General features: G+C 52.6%; 1 protein-coding gene across 2 annotated transcripts in view; it reads right to left on the bottom strand.

Annotated features, from left to right (window-relative positions):
• The window catches only part of TESPA1 (thymocyte expressed, positive selection associated 1), a 30,449-nt gene extending 7,718 nt beyond the window's left edge, over nucleotides 1–22,731 (bottom strand). Inside the window, exons 1-8 of one of the 2 annotated variants that reach the window (XM_050925837.1) lie at nucleotides 22,605–22,731; nucleotides 7,669–7,875; nucleotides 6,935–6,977; nucleotides 3,147–3,196; nucleotides 2,722–2,775; nucleotides 2,115–2,151; nucleotides 1,582–1,683; nucleotides 149–357 (exon numbers count right to left, since the gene is read on the bottom strand). In XM_050925837.1, the coding sequence (XP_050781794.1) occupies nucleotides 149–357; nucleotides 1,582–1,683; nucleotides 2,115–2,151; nucleotides 2,722–2,775; nucleotides 3,147–3,196; nucleotides 6,935–6,977; nucleotides 7,669–7,875; nucleotides 22,605–22,728 (826 nt within the window). In that variant the 5' untranslated portion in view covers nucleotides 22,729–22,731. The remainder of the gene's footprint in view (nucleotides 1–148; nucleotides 358–1,581; nucleotides 1,684–2,114; nucleotides 2,152–2,721; nucleotides 2,776–3,146; nucleotides 3,197–6,934; nucleotides 6,978–7,668; nucleotides 7,876–22,604) is intronic. The other variant, XM_050925838.1, reaches the window with a different exon arrangement.
• Between the last annotated feature and the right edge of the window lie 2,315 nt (nucleotides 22,732–25,046).

The following is a 25,046-nucleotide window of genomic DNA, read 5'->3' as shown; positions in this document are numbered from 1 at the left end:
CAGAGACTGTCCCAGCCTTGGGCACAGCTAATGGCTTCTTACCCCCGACTGCAGGTTTATTGGCCAGGCTGCTTTAACCCCCAACTATCCAGGCTCCTCTGGAGTGCCCAGGCATCCCCGTGGGAGAGGTAACCCCAGCAACACCTACTGGCCAGGGTCAGGCAGGGATCCTCCATCTCCAGGCGCTGCACCTGGGCCTTCAGGAAGAGCTGGAAATCTATGCCTTTGGCTTGGGAAGGAGCTGAGAAGAACCGGGCCGGGATCCGGGCTGTGGCCTGAGGCTCGTCCTGCACGAAGCCCAAGTTGTAGAGAATCTCCTCAGCGTCCTCCTGGCACCGCTCCAGGATCTCAGAGACACTGCAGAGAGAGCAACACGGTGCACTGAGATGGGGTGATGGGGCTGGATCACCCCTCCTGCTGGGGCAGCGGTCAGAGCAGGGGGAAACCCGACACACCATCCCCACTGGAATAACCGATCCCTATGGCACATCCCTACTGCCATGCCCATCCTCACCACCAGGTCCCAGCCACCAGATCCCCAGCACCACGACCATCGACACACACTGTCCTCATTAGCATATCCCATCCCTACCGACACACCCCATCCGCACACACCATCCCCACCAGCATCACCCATCCCCACACCCCATCCACATACATCGTCCCCACCAGCATAACCTATCCCCCGCACAATGTCCCATCCACACACACCATCCCCAGCAGCATACCCCATCCCCATGTCCCATCCACACACATCGTCCTCACCACCATAACACATCCACACCAACATACCCCATCCCCACACCCCATCCGCACACATTGTCTACATCAGCATAACCCATCCCCACATCCCATCCGCACACACTGTCTCCACCAGCATAACCCATCCCCACACCCCCCACACACATACCGTCCCCACCAACATAACCCATCCACAGCGACATGCCCCATCCCCACACCCCATCCGCACACACCGTCCCCACCAGCATAACCCATCCCCACCAACACGCCCCATCCACACACACCATCCCCACACCTCTTCCACACATACCACCCCCACCCCCCACTATATCCCATTCCCACACACTCCCCGTGAATATGAACCATCCCCAAACACCTTCCACACTGCTCCACTCCATACCCCATCCCATGCACCATCCCCTACCACACACCATCCCCAAACACCATCCTCACTGCCACACCTCATCTCCACACACTGTCCCCACTGCCATGCCTCATCCCCATGCCCCATACCCCCGTTACCTGTCTGCCCCGGGTCTTCCTCTCCAAGTGCCCTGGCTGAGGCCAGTGGGTCTCAGGTTGGAGGCTGTTGGGTTGGGGTGGGGGCTATTCCAAGGAATTTGTTGCTGCTCTACAGACACCAAAGGGGAATGCTTGGCTGTGGCTGAAGGACCCCCAAGAGATCTGGCTTGGCTGCAGCTGAGCCCCCCGCCCCCCGCTCCAGAGGGGCCAGGACTGGCTGTAGCTGCCTCAACAGAGCTGAAGGCCAGATGGACTCACTGCTCCTGGGAAGTACCAACCAATGCCTGGGGTCCTGTCCTGAGGTCCTCGGGGTCCTACCTGGAGGCGGTCTTGTTGGTGCCACCGGAGATGGCACTGGATGCCATGCTATGCCCAAGGTGGGGGTACCGGCCTGGCCAGGGCTTCTCCAGCAGGGTCCTGCTGTGGGAGAGAAGGCAGGAGAGGGTCACAAACAGTTAGGGGTAGCGTGGCCTGGCCAGGGTCACCATCCCCTGGACAGTAACACCTGTGCACCAGATCCTGCCCTACATCACTCCAGGGCTCAGGCCCTGCGACTGGGTACGAGCCCCACAGATATGGTTCATGGTCTGATATGGGGGAGGGTTTCAAGGGGGCTGCTGGGAGCGAGGCCTGCAGGTGCGGGGTGGGCTACGCAGGGCGTGCTCCTGCCCAGGTATGGGCTGGAAGGTGGAGACGAGGTGTGAGGGGACGTGATGGGGTGGGCAGCCTTGGTGCAGGACCTGTAGGGGCCTGAGAGTGCACAAGAGCCTGTGCTCAGGGGTGTCTGGGGTGGGGGGAGCCTGAGCTCTGAGTCCCCTGGGGGAGTATGGGGGGGGGTTCTGGACTCTCACCTGCCCATGGCTTTGTCACTCCTAGGTAACAACAGAGCTGGAAGAGCGAGGAGAAGCAATGGGTGAGTAACGCAGGGTGTCTCCGAATCCCAGCTTGGCACCCGAAGCACCCCCATCCCCTGGGGCTCCCCTTGCCTTGGGCACCCAGAGACAGGCCTCACGCGGGGCACTGTGGAGAGTGAGTCAATGCAGTGTCTTTGGCCCAGAACCAGCTGCCCTTGCCAAGGTTCCTGGGGCCCAGGCTGGTCAGGGTGTTCACGAGATGCTGTACAGGGTGGCTGGGTCTGACGTGCTGGACTGGGGGCAATGGGGGATCAAACTGCTGAGGGAGGGAAAAGGGATTTGAGCACATCCAGCCTCCTCCATCCCACAAGCCCCCTCCCCCACACAAGCCAGGGGATTCGGGCTCGGCTCAACCCAAGTGCCTCGTCTCCTCCCCGTGGAGGTGGCAGGGAAATCACACTCCTGCTGGGTGCAGGTCTGTGCTGCCCCTTGGTGGCTGACACTGGTGAGAGCAGATGTGAACTGCCCCACACCAGGGGTGACTTTGGCCCCACTCCCTGCTGTCGGGGGAACTGTCTGGGCTGGCATCCCTCAAGGCTGGTACCTTCCGCTCCCAGTGTCAAGTCGTCCTCAAAGCTGGTCCCGGTACTGCTGCATCCTGCAAGAGGGCAATGGCTGAGCAGATCCCTGGGGGCTGGGCCAGCAAGCCCTGGGCTGGGCAGGGCGCTCACTGGGAGCAAAGGGGGTCCTGGTTCTGGGAGCGCTCAGGGCACCCAGGGCTGAGTAGCTTGGTCCATGGACTTTCCCCTGCCCCCTGATGAGTGGGGCTCACCGACCATAGGCTGGCCCCTGCACAAGGTCGTGATTGGTGACATGCAGTGACCTGCACAGGGGCTCTGCTCCCCTCCCGGGCTGGGCCTGCGGTTCCCTCCCGCAGGACCATTCCCTCTCAGCTCCACAGCTCAAACCAGCTCCGAGTGCCTGCTCCTGACACCAGGAAGGGGCCGAGCACAGGGGAAAGCAACTTACCATAGGGGGCAGGCAGGCCAGGCTCCTCAGGCAGGACCTCCATGGACGCCCTGAGTCAGAGAGAAGAGCCCATTAGCAGCTATCAATGTCATTGTTATTTCAAGTGTCACAGTCTCCCCAGCACCCCCGAGCCCCTTGCAGACTGAGGGGGTCTCTCCCTACTACTCACAATGCAACTTCTTACTCCTATAACTTCGCTGAGCCCCTCTGCCCCCAGAGAGAGTACAAGGCGTCCAGCCCCAAGGAAAAAGGAAGTGTTGTGAAATGGGTGTGAGGGGAGGGACAGGATGGGGTGGGGAAGGGTGTGATGGAAGCAAGGATGAAGGTAGGGAAGCATGCAAGGGGAGGGCTGGGATGGGTGTGGGGAAGGGGCAGGATGGGTTTGAGAGAAGGGGCTGGAAGGGGATGGGTGTGAGGAGATGGGGAAAGGTGTAAGGGGAGAGCTGGGATGGGGTTGGATGTGGGGATGGGGTGTGGGGAGGACTGGGATGGGGTGGGGATGAGTGTGAAGGGGATGGGGATGGGGTGAGGGAGGACTGGGTTGGAGGCAGGGATGGGGATGAGAGGAGTGCTGGGGTTGGTGTGAAGGGAGAGCTGGGATGTGTGTAGGGGGTGAGCTGGCATGGGGTTGGTAATGAATGTGAGGGAGTGGGGACAGGTGTGAGGGTTTGGGGATGAGTGTTAGGGGCAGACTAGGATGGGGTGGGATGGGTGGGAAGGGGCAAGGTTGAGGATAATAATGGGGTGAGTGTGGTTGGGAAGACGGTGAGGGGAGGACTGAGATGGGGGTAGGGATCATAGAATCAAAGAATATGAGGGTTGGAAGAGACCTCAGGAGGTCATCTAGTCCAATCCCCTGCTCAAAGCAGCACCAACGCCAACTAACTCATGGGATGGTGATATGGGGTGGGGATGAGTGTGAGGGGAAGGCCGGGATGGGACAGGGATGATGGTATGGGGTGGGGACTGGTGTGAGGGGTGGGCTGGGATGGGGCTGGGATGGTGGTATGGGGTGGGGACTGGTGTGAGGGAAGGCCTGGGATGGGGTAGGGGTGATGGTATGGGGTGGGGATGGGTGCGAGGGGAGGGCTGGATGGGGGTGGGGATGGGGGGCAGGGATGAAGAGGCGATCACTAACAGCCAGCATGGATTTACCAAGAACAAATCAAGCCAAACCAGCTGATTTCCTTCTTTGCCAGGGTAACTGATTTGGTGGATAGAGGGAATGCAGTGAACATAATATACCTGGACTTTAGCAAGGCTTTTGACACAGTCCCACATGACATTCTGATAAGTAAGCTGGAGAAATGCGGGCTCGGTGGAACTACCATTAGGTGGATACATTATTGATTAAACAACCGCAAACAAAGAGTAGCTATTAATGAAATGCTATGAGATTGGAAGGAGGTCCTGAGTGGGGTTACACAGGGATCTGTTCTGGATCTGGTGTTATTTAAAATCTTTATTAATGGCCTGGATTATGGGTGGTGGGTAAACTACAAGTGTGGTGAGGCTAGCCCCCATCCCGTCCTGCCCCTCCCAACCCCCTTCCCCTGCTGAAGTGCAGAGACCCTCTCCTCTGCAACCGCCAGCCACCCCCCTACACCAGCCCTGGGCTGCCCGAGTGCCGGGTGGGTGGGCACCCCCCCCCAAACCCTGAAGCACCAGGTAGCGTGGCCCCAGCCATCCCAAACCCCACCCAGCAGGCTTCCCAGAAGAGGAGGCAGCCTGCCTGGGCTCAGACAACTAGCGGCAAGCAGGAGGGGGCCTTGGGATGGAACATGGGCGGAATCACATGGGGCTGTTTTGGGAGGCACAGCCTTCCTCAGCCTATGCTATGCGCTGCCCATGACCTGAGTGCAGGGCCACCCGGGGGGGGGGGGCAAGTGGGGCAATTTGCCCCAGGCCCCGGGCCCTGCAGGGGCCCCCATGAGAGTTTTTTGGGGCCCCTGGAGCGGGGTCCTTCACTTGCTCCTGGTCGTTGGTGACAATTTGGTGGCGGGGGCTCCTTCCGCCTCAGGACCAGCCGCCGAAGTGCAAGGTCTTCCGCGGCAATTCAGTGGCGCGGGCCCCCTGCCGCCGAAGACCCCAGGACCCGTGAATCCTCTGGGTGGCCCTGCCTGGGTGTTGGTATAGAGAGCATACTGATCCAATTTGAAGATGACACAAAGCTGCAGGGGACGGTGTGTGTGTGTACCAACACTTCGGAGGATAGAGCTAAAATTCAAAGGGATCTTGATAAATTGCAGAACTAGGTTATAGACAACAAAATGAAATTCAACAAAGACAGATGTAAGGTGCTACATTTACGGAAGGAAAACCAAATGCACAAATACAGAATGGGGGATAACTGGCTTGGCAGCAGCACTGCTGAGAAGGATTAGGGAGTTGTGGTAGGTCCAGGGCCGGCGCTTCCATTGAGGCGAACTAGGCAATCGCCTAGGGTGCCAGGATTTTCGGGGGGTGGCATTTTGCCGGGTGGGGGGGGCGGCAGGTGGCTCCGGTGGACCTGCCGCAGTCATGCCTGCAGACGGTCCGCTGGTCCCGTGCGACTCCGGTGGACCTCCCGCAGGCATGACTGCAGCAGCTCCACTGGAGCCACGGATCCTCCACAGAAATGGCTGCGGCAGCTGGAGCCGCGGGAGCGGCATGAGGGGTGGCGAGATGGCAGTGCACCTAGGGCGCGAAAAACTCTAGCGCCAGTCCTGGGTAGATCACAGCCACAACATGAGTCAGCAACACGCAGCTGTTGCCAAAAAAGCAAATGCAATTTTAGGTGCATTAACAGAGACATAGCATGCAAGTCATGGGAGGTGATAGTACTATTTTACTAGGCATTGGCTAGGACTCGTGGCGTATCATGTCCAATTTTGGTCACCATTGTATAAAAAGGATGGAGAGAAACTGAAAAAGATCCAGAGGGGAGCAACGAAGATGATCAAAGGGTTGGAATGCCAGCCACATAAGCAAAGGCTGAAGCTACTGGATATGTTTAATTTGAAAAGAGGAGATTAAGAGGGTGGTATGGGGTGGGAATAGGTGTGAGGGGAGGGCTGGGATGGAAGTTTAGGGTTGGAAGGGACCTCAGGAGGTCATCTAGTCCAAACCCCTGCTCAAAGCAGGACCAACCCCAATTAAATCATCCCAGCCAGGGATCTGTCAAGCCTGACCTTAAAAACCTCTAAGGATGGAGATTCCACCACCTCCCTAGGTAACCCATTCCAGTGCTTCAACATCCTCCTAGTGAAATAGTGTTTCCTAATCTCCAACTTAAACCTCCCCCACTGCAACTTGAGACCATTGCTTCTTGTTCTGTCATCTGCCACCACTGAGAACAGCTGAGCTCCATCCTCTTTGGAAACCCCTTCAGGGAGTGATAGCAATCTTCAGATACTTGAAAGGCTGCCGTAAAAAAGATGAAGAAAATTCTTCTCTCTTGCCACAGAGAGCAGGACAAGAGGCGATGGGTTTAAACTACAGCACAGCAGATATAGATTTAATCTCATGAAAAACTTCCTAACTGTAAGAACAGTAGGACCATGGAACAGACGCCCTGCGAGGTTGTGGAGGTTTCTTCACCAAAGGTTTTCAAAAGAAGGCTGGACACCCATGTGTCTGGGATGGTTTAGACACAACAAATCCTGCCTCTTGGTAGGGGGTTAGATTAGATGACCCTTGCGGTCCCGTCTAACCCTAAGATTCTATGATTCTATCACATACACACACACAGAAAATAGGTGGCAGCAGTCACACACACACGCTTACACACAGAGGGCAGTTGGACTCACCCACAGTCCTGCAGCCAAGTCTCAATCTTGCTGGAGGAGCTTCCTGTTGGAAATACAAAAGTCCATCAGATAAACCAGGGAGATACCTTCCCCGCCCCCTTCCCAGCCCCGCACTCCCACCCTGCATCTCTCTGTGCCAACAGCCCCATGACTTCCCCAAGGCCAATCCCAGAACAGCGTGCTCGTTGGGATGAACAGGGTGGGTGCACCAGCCTGGGGATCTCAGTGGATTTCCCTGGGAAGTGGGTTCTGCACTGGCTGGGACCTTCACCTCTCGGGCTGACACTTAGCATCTTCCTCCTGTAGACAGAAGGTGCCAGGCCAAGGGGAAAGGTCCAGTCCCGGCCCTGGCCACTCTACAGGGAGAGGTCTCAGCCCCAGGAACTGGGGCAGGGGTTGGGATTGGGGACTATGGCCTCAGGAATGAGCTGTTAGGGTCAGGGAAGCAGCTACAGGGCTGGGCACAAGATCTGGAATGGAGTCATTGGTGTCAGAAGCCAGGGTCATTTGATGAAAATTTTTTCCAGTTACTTGAACTTTTTCAGAGATGTTTTTGCAGATCTGAAAAGGTGGCAGGGCAAGTGTTGTTCTGCTGAGTGCTCAGGGTGAACGAGAGCGGACTCTGTCCAAGTCCCACCATGCACTTACCTCTTGGGAAGTACAGCACAGAAGCTAAAGGAAGAACCCGGTCCCCCCAAACACACATCCTACCCCTGCCCCAGCTGCTCTCCCACCTTCGAGGAAGACATCGTCTAGATGTGGTGGCTGCAGCCCAGACACATCCTGCACGGCCACAGCTGCCTCCTCCTCCAGCACAGTGGTACGCCAGCAGCGGCTCTGCCGGACCCACGCTCTGCGCTTCTCCCAGGATGAGGGGCTCAGCACTGATGCAGCCTCCATGGCTCGCAGGGCCACAGGACCTTCTGGGCAAAGCCAAGACCCTGAGAGAAACCAACAGTCAGTCAGTGCATCCACGTCTGAGCTGAGCTACACCTCCTGTGGTCCCTGCTGATAGGGCACAGCTGGGGATCGCCTTCTGCAGCCTGCCAGGAGAGCCATGCCTGCCATGGGCTCCCAGCACCCGGAACCTCTCCTGTTCCCCAGCGCCCAGAACTGCTCCCATTCCCAGCACCTGAAACCTCTCCCATTCCCAGTGCCTGGAACCTCTCCCATTCCCGGTACCCGCAACTGCTCCCAGTTCCAGCTCCCGGAACCTCTCCCATTCCCAGCACTGAGAACTGCTCCCATTCGCAGCACCTGAAACCTCTCCCATTCCCAGTTCCCGGAACCTCTCCCATCCCAGCACTGAGAACTGCTCCCATTCGCAGCACCCAGAACCTCTCCCATTCCCAGCACCCAGAACCTCTCCCATTCCCAGCACCCACAACTGCTCCCAGTCCCAGTTCCTGGAACCTCTCTCATTCCCCAGCACTCAGAACCTCTCCCATTCCCAGTACCCGCAAATGCCCCCAGTTCCAGCTCCCAGAACCTCTCCCATTCCCAGCACCCACAACTGCTCCCAGTCCCAGTTCCCGGAATCTCACTCATCAGTGATTTCCCCAACTCCCCCCCCCCGAATTTCCCCAACACCCCCCCCCAGTTTTGTGAGCTAGTTACATACCAATTTAGTGACTGTTTAAAAATCTCAATTTAAACTGAAACATTAATACACTCTTTAAAAGCTTATACAGTGTATGATAAAATATGTGTATCTGAAAAAGTATAATAGATTTGAAAAGTATGAACATAGACTAGCTTCCTTGTTTCCTTATACAGCTGTTGTTTTTTATGATGTCAGTGCATTCATTTCGGTGATGTTGACCAACCTAATAATTTCAAATGATGATTTGTAAGCAAAGTCTTAAATGAGCTCTCCCTGACAGCTAGTGATGAGCTGGGGCTGCAGGGAAAGGCTTCAGGGCCAGATTATCTTTACATTCACACCTAATCTACCTAGGTATCCAGCAAACAGAGTTGTGCTGTCCAAGTGATAGATTTTGGCTGGGGTTGGGTTACAAATCACTTGAATGTGGGGGAAATGGGGGATGAACTGTTGTTCTTATTGTATGAGTAAAGGGCAGTAGAACTGTACTTAGTCTGTGATGATTTGAAGGCATCAAGAGAGAGGGTGGGGACCTGTCCCCCTCCACTGTTTAAAGACAGAGCTGATTAGGCTCCATAGAGAGTCTTTTGTTCTGTTAAGTGACCACTGCAGCTGAAATCACTGACAATCAGGTCTAAGTGCTTAGTCCTGTTGTGGGGACAGCGTTCCTGTGGGTACAATGTTTTTGTGTAAGAGACGGCCCAGACTGCACGAGCAGTGAGCGAGGTTCCTCCACTGAGAGCTCAGCTGAAATCACTGAGAGCTGGTGGAACCTCAAGAGACCAACTCGCAGAGGTCACAGTGGCAGGTGGCAGCAGAAGGTGACTGCGCAGGGTCATTGGCAACAGAGCGGTGGAGTGAACAGTGACACAACGAACAGCCATGGCCAGAGCAAACAGTGAGCAGCTGGAGCAACAAGCAAGGTGCCTTCTCGTCCCCCACCTGGAAGGTGTACTCACGTGAAAGCACCTCTGAACTCTCAGTCTCCACTGACCAAGGACAACACTGGTGAGTGGAGTGCGGTGGAGGGAAAAGTGAGGGGCACGTTAAATAAACATTTGTTTGTTGGACTATATTTTAGTCACTTTGCTTCAGAATGCTAGATTTGTGACTGGGAATGGAAACTTATATAAATATGTTTCCTAGTAGGCTAAGATTTTTAAAATGCATTGTTTGCCAAGGTTGTTATCTCACATTGTTGCTATCTTGAGAGGTCATTATGCTGGGGAGTTTCTGTACTAAACATTTTTATTATTATAATTAATTTTTACATAAGAATGGTCATACTGGGTCAGACAAATGGCCCATATAGCCCAGCATCCTATCTTCTGATAGTGGTCAAGGCCAGGTGCTTCAGAGGGAATGAACAGAACAGGTAATCATCAAGTGACCATCCCCTGTTGCCCATTCCCAGCTTCTGGCAAACAGGCTAGGGACACTCAGACCATGGTATTGCATCCCTCCCATCCTGGCTAATAGCCACTGATGGACCTATTCTCCAGGAATTTATCTAGCTCTTTTTTTAATCCTGTTATACTTTTGGTCTTCACACCATCCCCTGGCAAAGAGTTCCCTGGGTTGACTTTGTATTGTGTGAAGAAGTACTTCCTTTTGTTTTTCTAAAACCTGCTGCCTATTAATTTAATTGGGTGACTGCTAGTTCTTGTGTTATGTGAAGGATTAAATAACATTTCCTTATTCACTTTCTTCGCCCCAGTCAAGATTTGAGAGACCTCTATCATATCCCCATTAGTCATCTCTTCTCTAAGATGAAAATTCCCAGTCATTTTAATCTCTCCTCCTGTTTCATACCCCTGATCATTTTAGTTGCCCATCTCTGAACCTTTTCCAATTCCAATATCTCTCTTTTGGGATGGGGTGACCAGATCTGCACACACTATTCAAGGGGTACACATACCATGGATTTATATAGAAGCAATATGATATTTTCTGTCTTATTATTTATCCTTTTCTTAATGATTCCCAACATTCTGTTTGCTTTTGTGACTGCTGCTGCACATTGAGTGGATGTTTTCAGAGAACTATCCACAATGACTCCAAGATCTCTTTCTTGAGTGGTGACAGCTAATTCAGATGCCATCATTTTGTATGTAGTCGAGATTGTTTTCCAATGTGCATTACTTTGCATTTATCAACATTGAATTTCATTTGCCATTTTGTTGCCCAGTCACCCAGTTTTGTGAGATCCCTTTGTAACTCTTCACAGTCTGCCTGGGACTTAACTATCTTGAATAGTTTTGTATCATCTGCAAATTTTCCCACCTCATGGTTTACCCATTTTCCAGATGAATATGTTGAACAGTACTGGTCCCAGTACTGACCCCTCAAGGATACCACTATTTATATCTCTCCATTCTGAAAACTGATAATTTATTCCTACCCTTTGTTTCCGATCTTTTAACCAGTTACTGATCCATGAGAAGACTGCCCTCTTATCCCATGATGGCTTACTTTTCAAAAGTCAAATTAAATTAATTTTTTTTATTTATATATTTTTTTAGAAATCTAGACCTGTTATGCGTTTTGGTGTAACTTGCATTATTCTTATGTTAAATTTGCATCATCCTAACAAAACATTTACTTTATTTATATCTCTTTTATATATCTCATTGGTCCTGACACTCCCACTGTAAATTCGAACATCCCCTCTAATTTCAGTTCCTGGGGAAACCACTGTCTCTCATTCCCAGCACCCAGAACTGCTCCCATTCCCAGCACCCGGAACCTCTCCCAGTCCCAGTTCCCGGAACCTCTCTCACTCCCCAGCACCCGGACCTTAACCCATTCCCAGCACCCACAACCGCTCCCAGTCCCAGCTCCCTTCCCAGAGTGACATTATGCCCCATATTCTTCATAGTAATATTATGATGATATGATTATGGCATAAGTATGATGTATTTTATGCATTATCGATTATGTAAGAGATCACTGGAAAGGTTAGGATTTACTGAATTTTATTACACTTTTTGTATGCATGTATCATTTTGCTATCTGAAGTTAGGAATACTGTCTATGTATCTATTACAAATGTGTGTACACCTGGGGAATGCCTACTAAGCAGAATGCAATCAGTCTAGATGGCTGGCTGGGAAAGGCCATTAGGAAGAACAATAGGTCTTAGAAGATGCTAATGTCCCACCGGGGAGCCTTCCTGAGGATGCTACAAACAGCCTCCGATACATGGCTGCTATGCAGTGTTTTCCCCAGGAATTGAAATTGGGGGTCTGGGGGTTCAAATTTACAGGGGAAGGGGGTCAGGGCTGATGAGTGGTGAGACCGTGAAGGTGGGCTGTATGGCACCATAGTAAAAACTGAAAACTGTTTCGTGACCATTTTATTAGATTTAACTCATGTTTTGAAATCCTCACACAAATTAAAGTTGGCTACTCAAGCCTTCTATGAAGCACGACATCTACATCCTTCTTGGTTTCTTGTTATAATTTTGCACAACTCTGTTAATGAACTTCTCGAATGCAACGCATTCACCTTTGGTGGCTTCTCATGTGTCCAGTACTTCCATTCCTTCAATTGATATGCTCATTAGTTCATTCACATGATCAGGCAGAAGACGACTTCTTTCAGAACACAAAATTCTATTCAGTGATGAAAAAGAACACCCAGCTGTAGCTGTTGTGACTGGGAGCAGCAAGAGATGAATTCCTACGTCTCTCATCCCAGGAAACATAACACAGAGATTGGGTCGAGACACTAGTGACAATAAAAAAGAAGTTGAAGTCAAATCTTCATTCATTCTTCGTATGATATTCCACTCTGTGTTCAAATTCTCTCTTCTGTCCTGAGCACATGGCAGCCCCATTGCTGGTAGTGCCTCATTCCACTCAACTGTTGGTGTTTTATAGGACTGGGATCTGTAAAAGCTACGTAGAGGTTGAGCAGAATCTAGATGTCACTGTTGTAGATTTTTAAGAATAAAGTCTGTGCACTTTTTCAGTTGTCTTAACCACTTTTTGTCCTCTTCACTTAAGGATTTAATATAAATGCCTTCATTAGTCAACTTCTGGACTGAAGTCTTTGCTTCTTCCAGTACTTTTTCAATGGATAGATCTCTGATTGATCCAAATGTAGCTTCTATTGCTGGACAAAGTTCTACTACTGTTGTAGCGATGCCTGGATGGCATTGTTTAATGACCCAAGTGGTTTCAACAGTAGACTTACAAGAGAGAGGATGGGAATAGTCTTCTCTGAATGTAGGAGCAAAAGTAATTCACCAGCCTCATTACTTAGATCCATCCCATCTTGGTAGATACTTTCCAAAGTCAGTAACAACAGCTGGAGTAATATTAAGACAACAGCCAAGGATCGTTCATGAGAAAGCCAGAGGGTTTTCCCAGGTTGGACTAATTTGAACTTCAGTCCCAGTGTATGTATTTTCTCTATTTTCCAAGATAGTCAGTCTTTTTTCCAAGATATTTCAGTCTTGCTGAAAAAAGAATATAATGAAGACATTACATTTATAGCTTTTTAAATGTCTTTTGAAGAGTCTGCAGCTCATATTAGTGCTAGTTGGAGTAGATGGCCTCGGCAATATGTATACGAGGGATTAGGGTTACACTTTTCTCTGAGCAAAGTTTGTACTCCACCATGTCTTCCAGAGAACTTTGCAGCTCCATCAAATGCACAAGCAGCCATCTGTTTGGGGTCCAATTGACAAGCATTTAACTCTTCTAAGATGTGGGTTTTCACAGATGCAGCCAATGTGTCTTCTATAACTGGAACATCTAGAAACGCATCTACTGCCCTACCACTGACATCAAGATAACGTACACAATGACTTAATACTTGTCCATTTGCATTGGTGCATTCATCAGCCACGTATGCAAATTTTTTGAATGTGGTGAGAGACTTCACTTTTTCAGCTGTTGAGTCTTTCAGTGTTGCACCATATGCTTCCAGCCAGTCAGTTGAGTTTCTTGCAGAAAGATAGTGAGCATTTGCTCACTATTGGAACCAGTGTTCAACTGCAGGATGAACAAGTGACAATACACTTAACATTGGCCTCCAGTTTGTAGTGTGTGGTGTCTCTTGCTTAAATAGAAAGTAGGATGCCACAGCCATGTTTGTTCGCATGTCTCCTGAGGTTTGACCCAGCTCACAGTGATTTCAGCTGAGCTCTCAGTGAGGGAACCTTTTTGCTAGTGCAGAGTGGGCCCTCTCTTCACTTAAACCTGATTATCAGTGATTTCAGCTCTAGAGGTCACTTAACAAAACAAAAGACTCTCTATGGAGCCTAGTCAGCACTGTCTTTAAACCGTGGAGGGGGCAGATCAAATAGTACTTGTGACTCAGGCAGACCATCAAGCAAAACACCTATCCCCACCCTCTCTCTTGATGCCTTCAATCAGCAAGGCTAAGTACAGTTCCACTGCCCTTTACTCATACAATAAGAATAACAACATTTCATCACCCTCCACCACATTAAAGTGATTTGTAACCCAACCCCAGCCAAAATCTATCACTTAGGCAATGCAGCTCTGTGTGCTGGATACCTAGGTAGATTAGGTGTGACTGTAAATACAATCTGGTCCTGAAGCCTTTCCTCCCAGCCCCCAGCTCATCACTAGCTGTCAGGGAGAGCTCATTTAGACTTTGCTTACAGATCGTAATTTGGCCAGCGTCACCAAAATCAATGCACTGACATCATCATAAAAACAAAAGCTGTATAAGGAAGCTAGTCTATGTTCATACTTTTCAAATCTAATATACTATTTCAGATACACATATTTTATCATACACTTTATATGCTTTTAAAGTATGTATTAATGTTTCAATTTCAATTAAAATTTCCAAACAATCACTAAATTGGCAACACTGCATGTAACTAATTCACAAAACTGGGGTTGGGGTGTTGGAGAAATTCAAGAGGGATATGGCGAGGTGTAGGGAAACCCCTGCTGCTATGGCCCTACAGAGACATGTGACCAAGTTGCCTGGTACTGGCTCCATCATAGAATACTAGTGTTTTTCCACTGAAAGACGCGGGAACTAAAGTTGGAGACAAAGGGTTCCTGCCACATGCAAAAGCTATTTAAGGCAAGGGAGTGACATCATCATGTTTCTTCACTGACTTCCCTCCCAAAGGAGACTCTTAGAAACACCTGAGAAACACGGACTGAACTGGGGGAGAAGGAGTGAACCCAGGCTAGAGAGATTTCTAACCTGTGAAAGAAATACCTGGGGGTTTAAGCTGCAAGCAAGTGCAGATTTCCCTCAAGAACTTCTACAAACTGCCTAAACCAACAATTAGGGTGAGAATTTGCTACTCATATCCAATTTCTTTAGTATATTGAGCTTAGATTGCATTTTTGCTTTATTTGCTAGGTGATCTGCTTTGATTTGTTTGCTATCACTTAAAATCCCTCTTTTGTAGTTAATAAACTTGTTTCTGCTTTGTCTAAAACCAGTGTGTGGGAGTCATAACTTGGGGCAGAAAGCTGTTGTATATTCTTCTCCACATTGAGGGAGGGGGAGAATTTTATGAGCTTACACTACAGTTCCCTGTGCAGCGCAAGATGGTATAATTTTGAGTTTACTCTTCAAAGTAGGGTGTTCACTTGAGTAACCGAGCAGTTTCTTAGCTGAGCCTTCCCATGCCAAGCTGATCTCAGCATCTGTGTGTACCTGCAGCTAGGAGTGTCCCAACCTGTATGTGTGCTGGAGGGGGCTTGAGGACTTGTCACAGCAGTACAGTATAAAGGAAGCCTAGGCTGATGAGTCAGGCATGCTCAGTGGTACCTCAGTTCCAGGTGGCATCCCGGGGAGAATCTTTCACACTCAGCACCCAGAATCACTCCCACTGCCAGCATCCGGAACCTCTCCTGTTCCCAACACCCAGAACCTTTCTCGTTACCAGCACCCGGAACCGCTCCCGTTCCCAGTGCCCAGAATTTAGAAAGTTAAGATTGAGTTGATCAGAGTCTGTAAGTATCTAAATGGGGAACAAATATTTCCGAATGGACTCTTCTCTCTAGCAATGAAAAGTCTATAAGGTGGATAGACCTTTAAGGTGGATAAAAGTCTATCAGGTGGAAAGGTCTATAAGGTGGATAGAAACCTGGCTACATTGTCGGGCTCAATGGGTAGTGATCAATGGCTCGATGTCTATTTGGCAGCCGGTATCAAGCAGAGTGCCCCAGGGGTCGGTCCTGGGGCCGGTTTTGTTCAACTTCTTTATAAATGATCTGGATGATGGGATGAATTGCACCCTTAGAAAGCTCTCAGATGACACTAAGCTCAGGGGAGAGGTAGGGATAGGGTCCAGAGTGACCTAGAAAAATTGGAGGATTGGGCCAAAAGAAATCTGATGAGGTTCAACAAGGACAAGTGCAGAGTCCTGCACATAGGAAGGAAGAATCCCATGCACTGCTACAGGCTGGGGACCGACTGGCTAAGCAGCAGTTCTGCAGAAAAGGACCTGGGGATTACAGTGGATGAGAAGCTGGATATGACTTAGCAGTGGGCCCTTGTTGCCAAGAACGCCAATGGCATATTGGGCTGTATAAGTAGGAGCATTGCCAGCAGATGGAGGGAAGTGATTATTCCCCTCTGTTCGACACTGGTGAGGCCACACTTGGAGTACTGCGTCCAGTTTTGATCCCCCCACTACAGAAGGGATGTGAACAAATTGGAGAGAGCCCAGCGGAGGACAACAAAAATGATTAGAGGGCTGAAGCACATGACTTATGAGAAGAGGCTGAGGGAACTGGGATTGTTTAGTCTGCAGAAGAGAAGAGTGAGAGGGATATGACAGCAGCCTTCAACTACCTGAAGGGGGGTTCCAAAGAGAATGGAGCTCGGCTATTCTCAGTGGTGGCAGATGACAGAACAAGAAGCAATGGTCTCAAGTTGCAGTGAGGGAAGTCTAGGGTGGATATTAGGAAACACTATTTCTCTAGGGAGGTGGTGGAATCTCTATCCTTAGAAGTTTTTAAGGCCTGGCTTGACAAATCCCTGGCTGGGATGATTGAATTGGGGTTGGTCCTGCTTTGAGCAGGAGATTGGACTAGATGGCCTCCTGAGGTCCCTTCCAACCCTAATATTCTATGATTCTACTGTGATCCAGTGCTGAAAGTTGAAGCTAAAGAAATTCAGACTGGGAATAGTTTACCAAGGGCCATGGTGGATTCTCCCTCACTAGCAATTTTAGACTGGATTTATCCTATGCTCTACTTCAAACAGGAACTATTTGGGGCAGGTCTCTGGCCTATGTGACAAAGGAGGTCAGACTTGATGATCACAGTGGGACCTTCTGGCCTTGGAATCTTTGACTGTATGAATTGCTGCCCTTCCCAGCGCCCAGAGTGATTTCCAGGGTGTGCCTATATGGGAAGAGGGGTGCGCTCTGAACTCAAATTAGCCAGCACAGGACACCTAGCAGAGAACACAGGGCAACTTGGCTTTAACTCAGGTGAGGCACGTTTGCCAGGGGATCTTTTTAAAAGCTTTTGTTCATTGCTTCATGGGCTCTGTGGGCTCCTTCCCCCTCACCCCCAGCTCATGCCATCTGTGAGCGAGTGGGCGGCATGAGCCCTGATTTGGACATATCAGAAATTCTAGGAAATTGGGGCCCTGGCATGAGGTTCCGCTGTGCAGTGATAGCTGGGGTAACTCTCAGGCATCGTGACCTGGCAGCACAAAGCAATTAAATTACTAGGCAGCAGATTCAAAACAAACATAAGGAAGTATTTCTCCACACAAAGCACAGTCAACCTGTGGAACTCATTGCCAGGGGATGTTCTGAAGGCCAACAATATAATTGGGTTAAAAAAAGAAAGAGATAAGGTTATCATGGAGGATAGGTCCATCAATGGCTGTTAGCCAAGATGGTCATGGATGCAACCTCATGCTCTGGGTAACCTTAAACCTCTGAGATAATTGCCCTGTTCTGTTCATTCCTTCTGAAGCATCTAGCACGAGCCACTCTCAGAAGACAGGATACCGGGCTAGATGGACCATTGGTCTGACCCAGTATGGCCATTCTTACGTTCTTATGTCCACTCATGTCCTCCCCACACATATACTCTAGGGCAGTGGGGGTGTGGCCTGTGATAACCCCACCCAATCACAGAGTGGAAAATTGCGACTCCCTCCTGCAGATGGAAATTCCTGCAGCATGACAGCTAGGCAGGCACCAGGTGTCCAGGCGAGGGAGGCAAGCGACTCACCCTCCATCAGCATAGCTCAGGGATTCCTGCATCAGCAGCAGCTACCGAAACCACCGCCCACCCCCTGCAGCCGTGCGGATATCATAGACGCTGCATTGCTAAATCACATGAGCAACAGCCCTGGGGCTCATGGCCATGGGTCTTGTGCTGGCCCAGACCAGGAGTCATGAGCATCTGAGAGTGGCTCAGGACCTATGCAAGACAAGCTGGGAGGGTCTCAGCCCAGTTCCCTAAGTCGCCTTCTCTGCTAGGCTGGTGTGAGGCACCCTGCCAGGAGCCAGAGGGGGAGCTCTCTGTACCATCTCCCTGCTGAGGGCAAACAGGTCTCGGCCCTGCGGCAGAGCAAGTGGTGCGCAGCGAGACATTCACTGAGAAACTAGAAGCAGAACCCCCCCATGCATCCATGCCTGACATGGGAGAATTGCCAGGGCCAGTCAGTCAGAGAGACAGTGTTCACTGCACCATCAGGGCCAATGCCCCCGTCCCACCCCACTGAATGTGTGGCCATGCCCCAATCACAGCCAAGGTGCCGCTCGGGGCAGCACTTGGGCCCCAACATACCCTGCACCATCACTTCCAATGCCGGGATTTGGTTTAGCTCTCATAGCTCCTGGCCCAGTGAGATCTGGAGGGGGGACCTGCCTGAGGGACGAGCAAGGTGACTATGTTTGGGGACCCCTCCATTACCATGATTGCGGTAATGCCGAAGAGACTGAGGTCACCACAGGCAGCAACAGGCTGTGTCCTGTGACCGCAGGAAAGATCTTCAAAAATGTGTGATTTCTTCTGTCTCTGAACGAGGAGTTCTTCTAGAGTTCTCCCTATCCCTACTCCCTCTCCGTTTCCACTGCCATCTTCCCCAGCCTCCCTGTGCACTCCCGAATGGTGCACAAACCCGCCTGCGTTTTCTGAGCACTGGTGCAAGTGGGATTGTGTCTGTGCAAATATTGGCCACAGGGGGAAGTGCTGTGAATCCTCCTGCAAATTGATCTCCGCATGAGTGTCTGGGGCTAAAGTGCCTGCGTGGCCATCTTGCGGAGAAGCCTTGTCACATGACTGAGGAGGTGCCAGTCGCCCAGCTCAGCCAGCACATCACAAACAGCCCCTGCTCAGAGCAGCAGCCATGGAGATTCTGCAGGAGCCACTGGGAAATTATTCATAGATCCACACAAGAGGCCATTAGACCCTCCAGTCTGACTCCTGGATAGCTCAGGGCAGAGAATGTCACCCAGGCCCTCTGCTGCTGAGCCCACTAACTTGGGTTTGCTTAACACCTCTTCCAGAGAAAGGCTCCAGTCCAAATTGGAAGAGACAAAGAGAGGGAGACCCCAGCCCTTTCCTTGGGAGTCTGTCCTAATGGTGTCACTCAGGAAGGGGAAACGCTTTGAATAACTGGCCAAGCTCTCACCACCTTCCATCCAAGGCTCCAGCCCCCAGAGCCTGGGGGTGCTGTGTGACCCTTTGCTAAGTATAATGCTGCCTTTCACCTCCAGCTTGCTGGGAAACTCTGCCCTCCTCTGGTTCTGGGCAGGGCCAGCTTTAGGAAGTGCAGGGCCTAATTTGAATAGTTTCGACGGGGCCCACCGCTGAAATGCCACCAAAGACCCGGAGCGAGTGAAGGACCTGCTGCCGAAGTGCTGCTGAAGACCTGGAGCACGGGGCCCACTTAGGCATGGGGCCCGATTCGGGGGAATCAGGGGACTCGGCCTAAAGTCGGCTGTGACCGTGTGTCCCGTTTTGGCCAGGACAGTCCCTTTTTTAAGCCCTGTCCTGGTTGTCCCGACTTCTTTGGCAAAACTGGGCATTTGTGTGATCGTCCGTCGAGAAGAGCAAATAGGACAAATGCCCAGTTTTGTCAAAGGGGGCATGCGACCTCTAGCAGAGTGCAGAGGAACTTGGGGGGCCAGTGGTAATACCAGCCCCCCCTCAGGAAAGCAGCTCGAGCTGGGCTGGCCCCTCGGATGGCAGGGGGGCTCAGGCCTCCCTGCATGTGGAGAGAAGAGAGACAGGCCTTGGGCTGTCCTTGCACGGGCAGGCAGCTTGGGGCTCAGGGTGCCTCGCACACAGGGGAGAGAGGGGGCCTCAGGCTGTACCCAGGGCGTGGGGGGAGAGGACCTCAGACAAGCCCACTGTGGGCGGGAGGCAGGGAAGGCTCAGGCTGGCCCCATGTGGGGTCTCGTTTTCCCTTTAGGGAAAATATGGCCACCCTAAGCATTTGGCCACCCGCCTTTTCCATAGCTCAGGCCCCTGGGAGCATAACAGGCCTGTGCCCAGGTCCCTCCACTGGCTCCGTCAGCTCCCTGTGCTGGTTTAAAGCTTTGGTCCAAATCAGCACAGCAGGCAGCTAAGGGGTCGAGCCCCAGTGACACCAGAGATCAAATTTCCATCTGTGACCCACCGCAACAGCTGCGCTCCCCTGGGATGGTGCAGATCACAGATCCAGGGGGAGTGCAGGAGAGCTGGGGACCCCCATTCCCAGCCGAGGGGGTCTGGCTGTGGGACGCACTCCCAGAGATCTGGAGAATCCAGTGTCTGACCAGCACAAGGAAACATCGCAAGACCTTCCTCTTTGAGAAAGGCTCTCTACCATGAGAATGACAGCCATACACTGACCTCACTTCTACCTGCAAACCCCAGCACTGGCCCGCCTGCTCCCCCCACAGCCTGACCCCCCTTCAATCCCCCAAACCCAGACACTGGCCTGCCTGCTCCCCGCAGACCCTGACCCCCCTTCAATCCCTAGACCCCAGCACTGAGCCTCCTTCTCTCCTCAGACCCTGGCACTGACCCCCACCTTCTATCTCCTAAACACTAACACAGCCCTTCTATCCCTTAAACCCTGTCATTGATCTCCCTCCTCCCTCCAAAATGGAAATCTTAAAGAAAAGAAAAGGACCCGAAGCAGAGCCTGGCCCCTCCCTGACACAGAGTCAAACTGGCCGAACGTAGATGCAAGCAGAACTGGCCGAGGCTGCACGGCCCACTGCAGTGACGCTGGCTCCTGCCAGGCTGCCCTTGTGCCAGCTTTGCCCTGTTGCAGCTGGGCAGCGTGCTGGGCTTGGCACCTCCAGAAGCGCCAGGCTCCCAGGCCACAGGGGTCATTGGGAGTATCCTGCCCCCTCCCAGGCACTGCCATGGCTGGGCCAGCCTCCATGCTGCCATATGCTGCAGAGTCCATGGGACGAGGCCGCCCCAGCCCTGGCTCCTGAGCAATGAGGGAAATGCTGGGAACTGCGAGTCTGATGGCCCATGGTGCTGTGGGGAAGGGCACACGCAGTACATGAGCCAGCCCCCCACCCCCAGCACCAAAATGGCAGCTGCAGCCCCACCATAATGAAACAGACCGGAGCCGACCTGCCCCCCAGACCCCCACAGCAGGCTGGGTGATGGCAGCCACAGACCCTCCGGATAGAGAAACAAAGGGCCACAAATGCTTCAGCATGGATATGCCAGCTCTACTCGGGTGAAACCACTGACTCCCCCGCCTCCCTGCCCCCCACCCTGCCTCTACTGCCTGCCCCTGCCCTCCCCACCCTGCACCCACAACCCTGTCCCCGACCCTGCCCCTACTGCCTGCCCCTGCCCTCCCCACTCTGCTGCCACCACCTTCCCTCCCCACTCCCAACCCTGCCCCTACTGACTTCCCCTGCCCTCTCCACCCTGCACCCCCAACACTGCCCCCGACCCTGCCCCTACTGCCTGCCCCTGCCCTCCCCACCCTGCTGCCACCACCTTCCCTTCCCACTCCCAACCCTGCCCCTACTGCCTTACCCTGCCCTCCCCACCCTGCACCCCCAACACTGCCCCCAACCCTGCCCCTACTGCCTGCCCCTGCCCTCCCCACCCTGCCGCCACCACCTTCCCTCCCCACTCCCAACCCTGCCCCTCCATCCTGCCCCTACTGCCTGCCCCTGCCCTCCCCACCCTGCGGCCACCACCTTCCCTCCCCACTCCCAACCCTGCCCCTACTGACTTCCCCTGCCCTCCCCACCCTGCACCCCCAACACTGCCCCCGACCCTGCCCCTACTGCCTGCCCCTGCCCTCCTCACCCTGCCGCCACCACCTTCCCTCCCCACTGCCAACCCTGCCCCCCCATCCTGCCCCTACTGCCTGCCCCTGCCCTCCCCACCCTGTCCCCATCCCCTTCCCTCCCCACTCCCAAACCTGCCCCCCACCCTGCCCCTACTGCCTGCCCCTGCCCCCACTCCCTGCATTGCCCCCTGCCCTCCCCACTCCCCACCCTGCCCCTACTGCCTGCCCCTGCCGCCTGCCCCTGCCCTCCCCACCCTGCCCCTACTGCCTGCCCCACCCTCTGCCCTGACCCTCACCCTCACCCTCTGCCCTCTCCATTCCCAACCCTGTCCCCCACCCAGGCCCCTACAGCCTGCCACTATCCTCCCCACCCCCTGCCTTGCCCCCCACCATCTTCTCTCACACCCCTGACCCTGCCTTCCTCACCCTGCCCCCTTCCCTGCTCATCCTGTCCCCATCCCCTGCCATCCCCACTCTTAACTCTTCCTCCTGTCCTCTCTGCACCCCACCTCCTGCCGTACCTTCTACTTCCCCACCTGTCTCCACTCCCCATCTCACCCTCCAAAACAAAGCAGCAAGAGGGTAATTTCCTGTTGTTTCACGTACGCTGTCCTGCCCACCATACATCCCCTCCAACACCATCCCTCTGGGTCCCTCTCTCACCTCCCACCTCCACCCTCTTCCTCTCCTGCCATGCCCCCCCCCCGGCACCTCTCCCTCTTTGCTGGCGCCACCTGCAAACCCTGCCCTGCGGAGCCCTTGCTGAGCACATTCTCAGAACAGGTGCCCAGAGTAAGGGGTTTCAGCCGCCCAGCAAGGTCTGTCACTCACCGGGGCTGGGGGGCGCCAGCGTGATCCTGGTCACTGGCTGACCAGCGGATCGCCGTCTAGCTCCAGAGAGGGGCCATCTGTCGTGGCATCCCGTCACGGCCCTGAGGCACAACGGCCCACGCATGCATGTGTCGTCAGCAGGGAGGGAGGAAGCTGATCTGTTTTGAAGAGGAAATTTAAAAAAAATCAACAACGAAACCTCAAACGTTGACCCACATCCGCTGCCTAGACGGGAAAACTTAATGATCCGCCAACGCAGGAGGGGGCGGCTAATAATAGCACACAGCCCTGATATAACCCTTTGTCATTACCCCATCCAGAGGGGGAAATTGAGGCATGGGGAGGGGAAAGGAGGTTCCAGAGATGCAGATAGAACCCACTGTCATGGCTCTGGGCTCTAGTGCCATAAGACTCAACCAAAATTGCTCCTTTGGTTACTCATGCTCTGAAAGGTGCTGTCCATTCAGTGACTCTGAACACACTGGCCAAAGGCTTCTTTATCCCTGACTCTGGAAAGGAGGGGCACAATTATTACTGGCGGAAACTGAGGCATGGAGACAGGAGAGTCACATAGCAGATTGGTGGCAGGGCTGGCAGTCAAATCCAGCTCTCCAAACTCCTAGTTCAATGTTTTCAAGATGATCTGCCCAGTTAGGGGTGGGGGGAAACGAGTTTCTCCCAATATTCTGCTGTCTGTGGTGGAAACAGTCGAAGAAGTGGGAATAAAGACCTTGCAAGTCACATGGGCAAGCAGGGCTGGGAACTTAGTGTCAAGCAATGCAAACAAGCCCAGCTGGCAGTGACAGCGCCTCCAGCTGATCTGGGCCTGGCACTCGACTCCTGTCACAATGTTTCACAAGGGGATTTGAAACACTTGCACATGCCTGTTTACAGACAGCAAAGTGTTTTACAGAAACCTGCTGAGGTGTTGGAACAATGTGTACAGTGGGGGTGCTGAGAGTCATTGATCCAAACTGCAAATCCTGGAAACCACTTCAAGCCAGGGTGTACAGCAGCACCCCCAGCATCCCTAGTTCCAGCACCTATGAAAACCTGTCAATTTAGATAGATCTTTCCTTAGAACACAATTTTTCAAAATCTGCCTGGTCTCTTGCCAACACCTCATCATCCCGTCAGGAGGACTGGCCAGGGCTGGGGACCCCAAACCATCTTGACTTCTGGGCCAGCTGGCTCCCTGTGCTGTCTGACTCCCTCAGCCTGAAGAACTAGCTGCCCCAAGCACTGGGCAGCTCAGGGAGCCCTGGGAACCCCACCTTAGGGGCAGGCCACACAGCAGGGCTTGAGCAGCTCAGCAGCTGAACCACAGACCTTGAAATCCCTCAGGAATCCTTCCAAGGCAGTCAGCTTGGAAGGGCAGACATGGAGCAAGGGACCCTGCAAGACCTTGCAGGGACAGAATGAAATTAACATGATTCTTATCAGTTTCACTGCTGTTCTGAAACTGGGGTCTTTTTCCACTGCCAGTTAGGGTACTGCAAGCTGGTGCGCTGTGGACTCACAGCCTGGCTTGCCTTGCAGTAACTCATCACCTAGACAAGCCCTGGGTCAGTTTGACTGCTGCTAGTCAGTGGGGCACAGCAAGGAAACTGACAAAAGTTATGTCAACTTCAGTGCACAGCTGACCGGGATACTGGGGGACACATTTTGTTGCAGAAACCTTTCAGGAGTTCCCAGTACTGTGGGGTTTCAGTTCTGTGAAAAGTTCTGACTTTATGGCTCTTTGTCCTGATTTCAAAATGACCATGGAACAGAATTTGGGTTTTCTGGATGACTCAGTCTCAGAGTCAGTTTGCACTAGTGTAAATGGCTGCACGGTGTGAAGGAGGATCAGGCCCCCGTGTCCACCTGTGTAATTGTAAGAGGAAATTGGCCCATAAATACACTGTCCCCATGTGTCTTGGTCATGGATAAATGTGCAGGTGCGATGGAGGAAAACATTTCCAGTGCTTGTACTGATGGTGCAAACACCCAGCAGATACAGCCTGGTGTGTAGGCGGTGCTGGGTGCTTGGAATGAGTGCAATAAATCACTGCAGCCTTGAGAGAGGCTGAAATGAAACAGGGGCAGAACCTGAGCTGGTGGCAATGGATCCAGCTCCAGTGGCACCAATGGCACCGTGCTGATGCAGCATGCATAGATTCCCGCACCACATGTGTGCATGAAAGCCCAGGCTGGGATCCAGCCACCACAGTCACTTGGTCCCTGGTTCGAAGCCCCTGTAGAAATCAGACTGGATTTTCCATAAAGCATCAGTCCAAGCACTGACCGTGCTTCCAGCTTGGCACCTCTCCTGGAAAGATCCTGGTGCAAGCAGCACACTGGCACCAGAGAGACCCTGCCACAGAAATAGATGCTCCCTGGGGAGGGAGTGTCAGGGCGGGGTCTTTGCCAGCAGTATCAACACTCTTACCTCTCCTGAAG

The sequence above is a fragment of the Gopherus flavomarginatus genome, chromosome 16, assembly GCF_025201925.1.
Source record: "Gopherus flavomarginatus isolate rGopFla2 chromosome 16, rGopFla2.mat.asm, whole genome shotgun sequence".
Taxonomy (NCBI): domain Eukaryota; kingdom Metazoa; phylum Chordata; order Testudines; family Testudinidae; genus Gopherus; species Gopherus flavomarginatus.
Note: the sequence above shows the minus strand (reverse complement) of the source record. Positions and strands in the feature narration are given on the sequence as shown.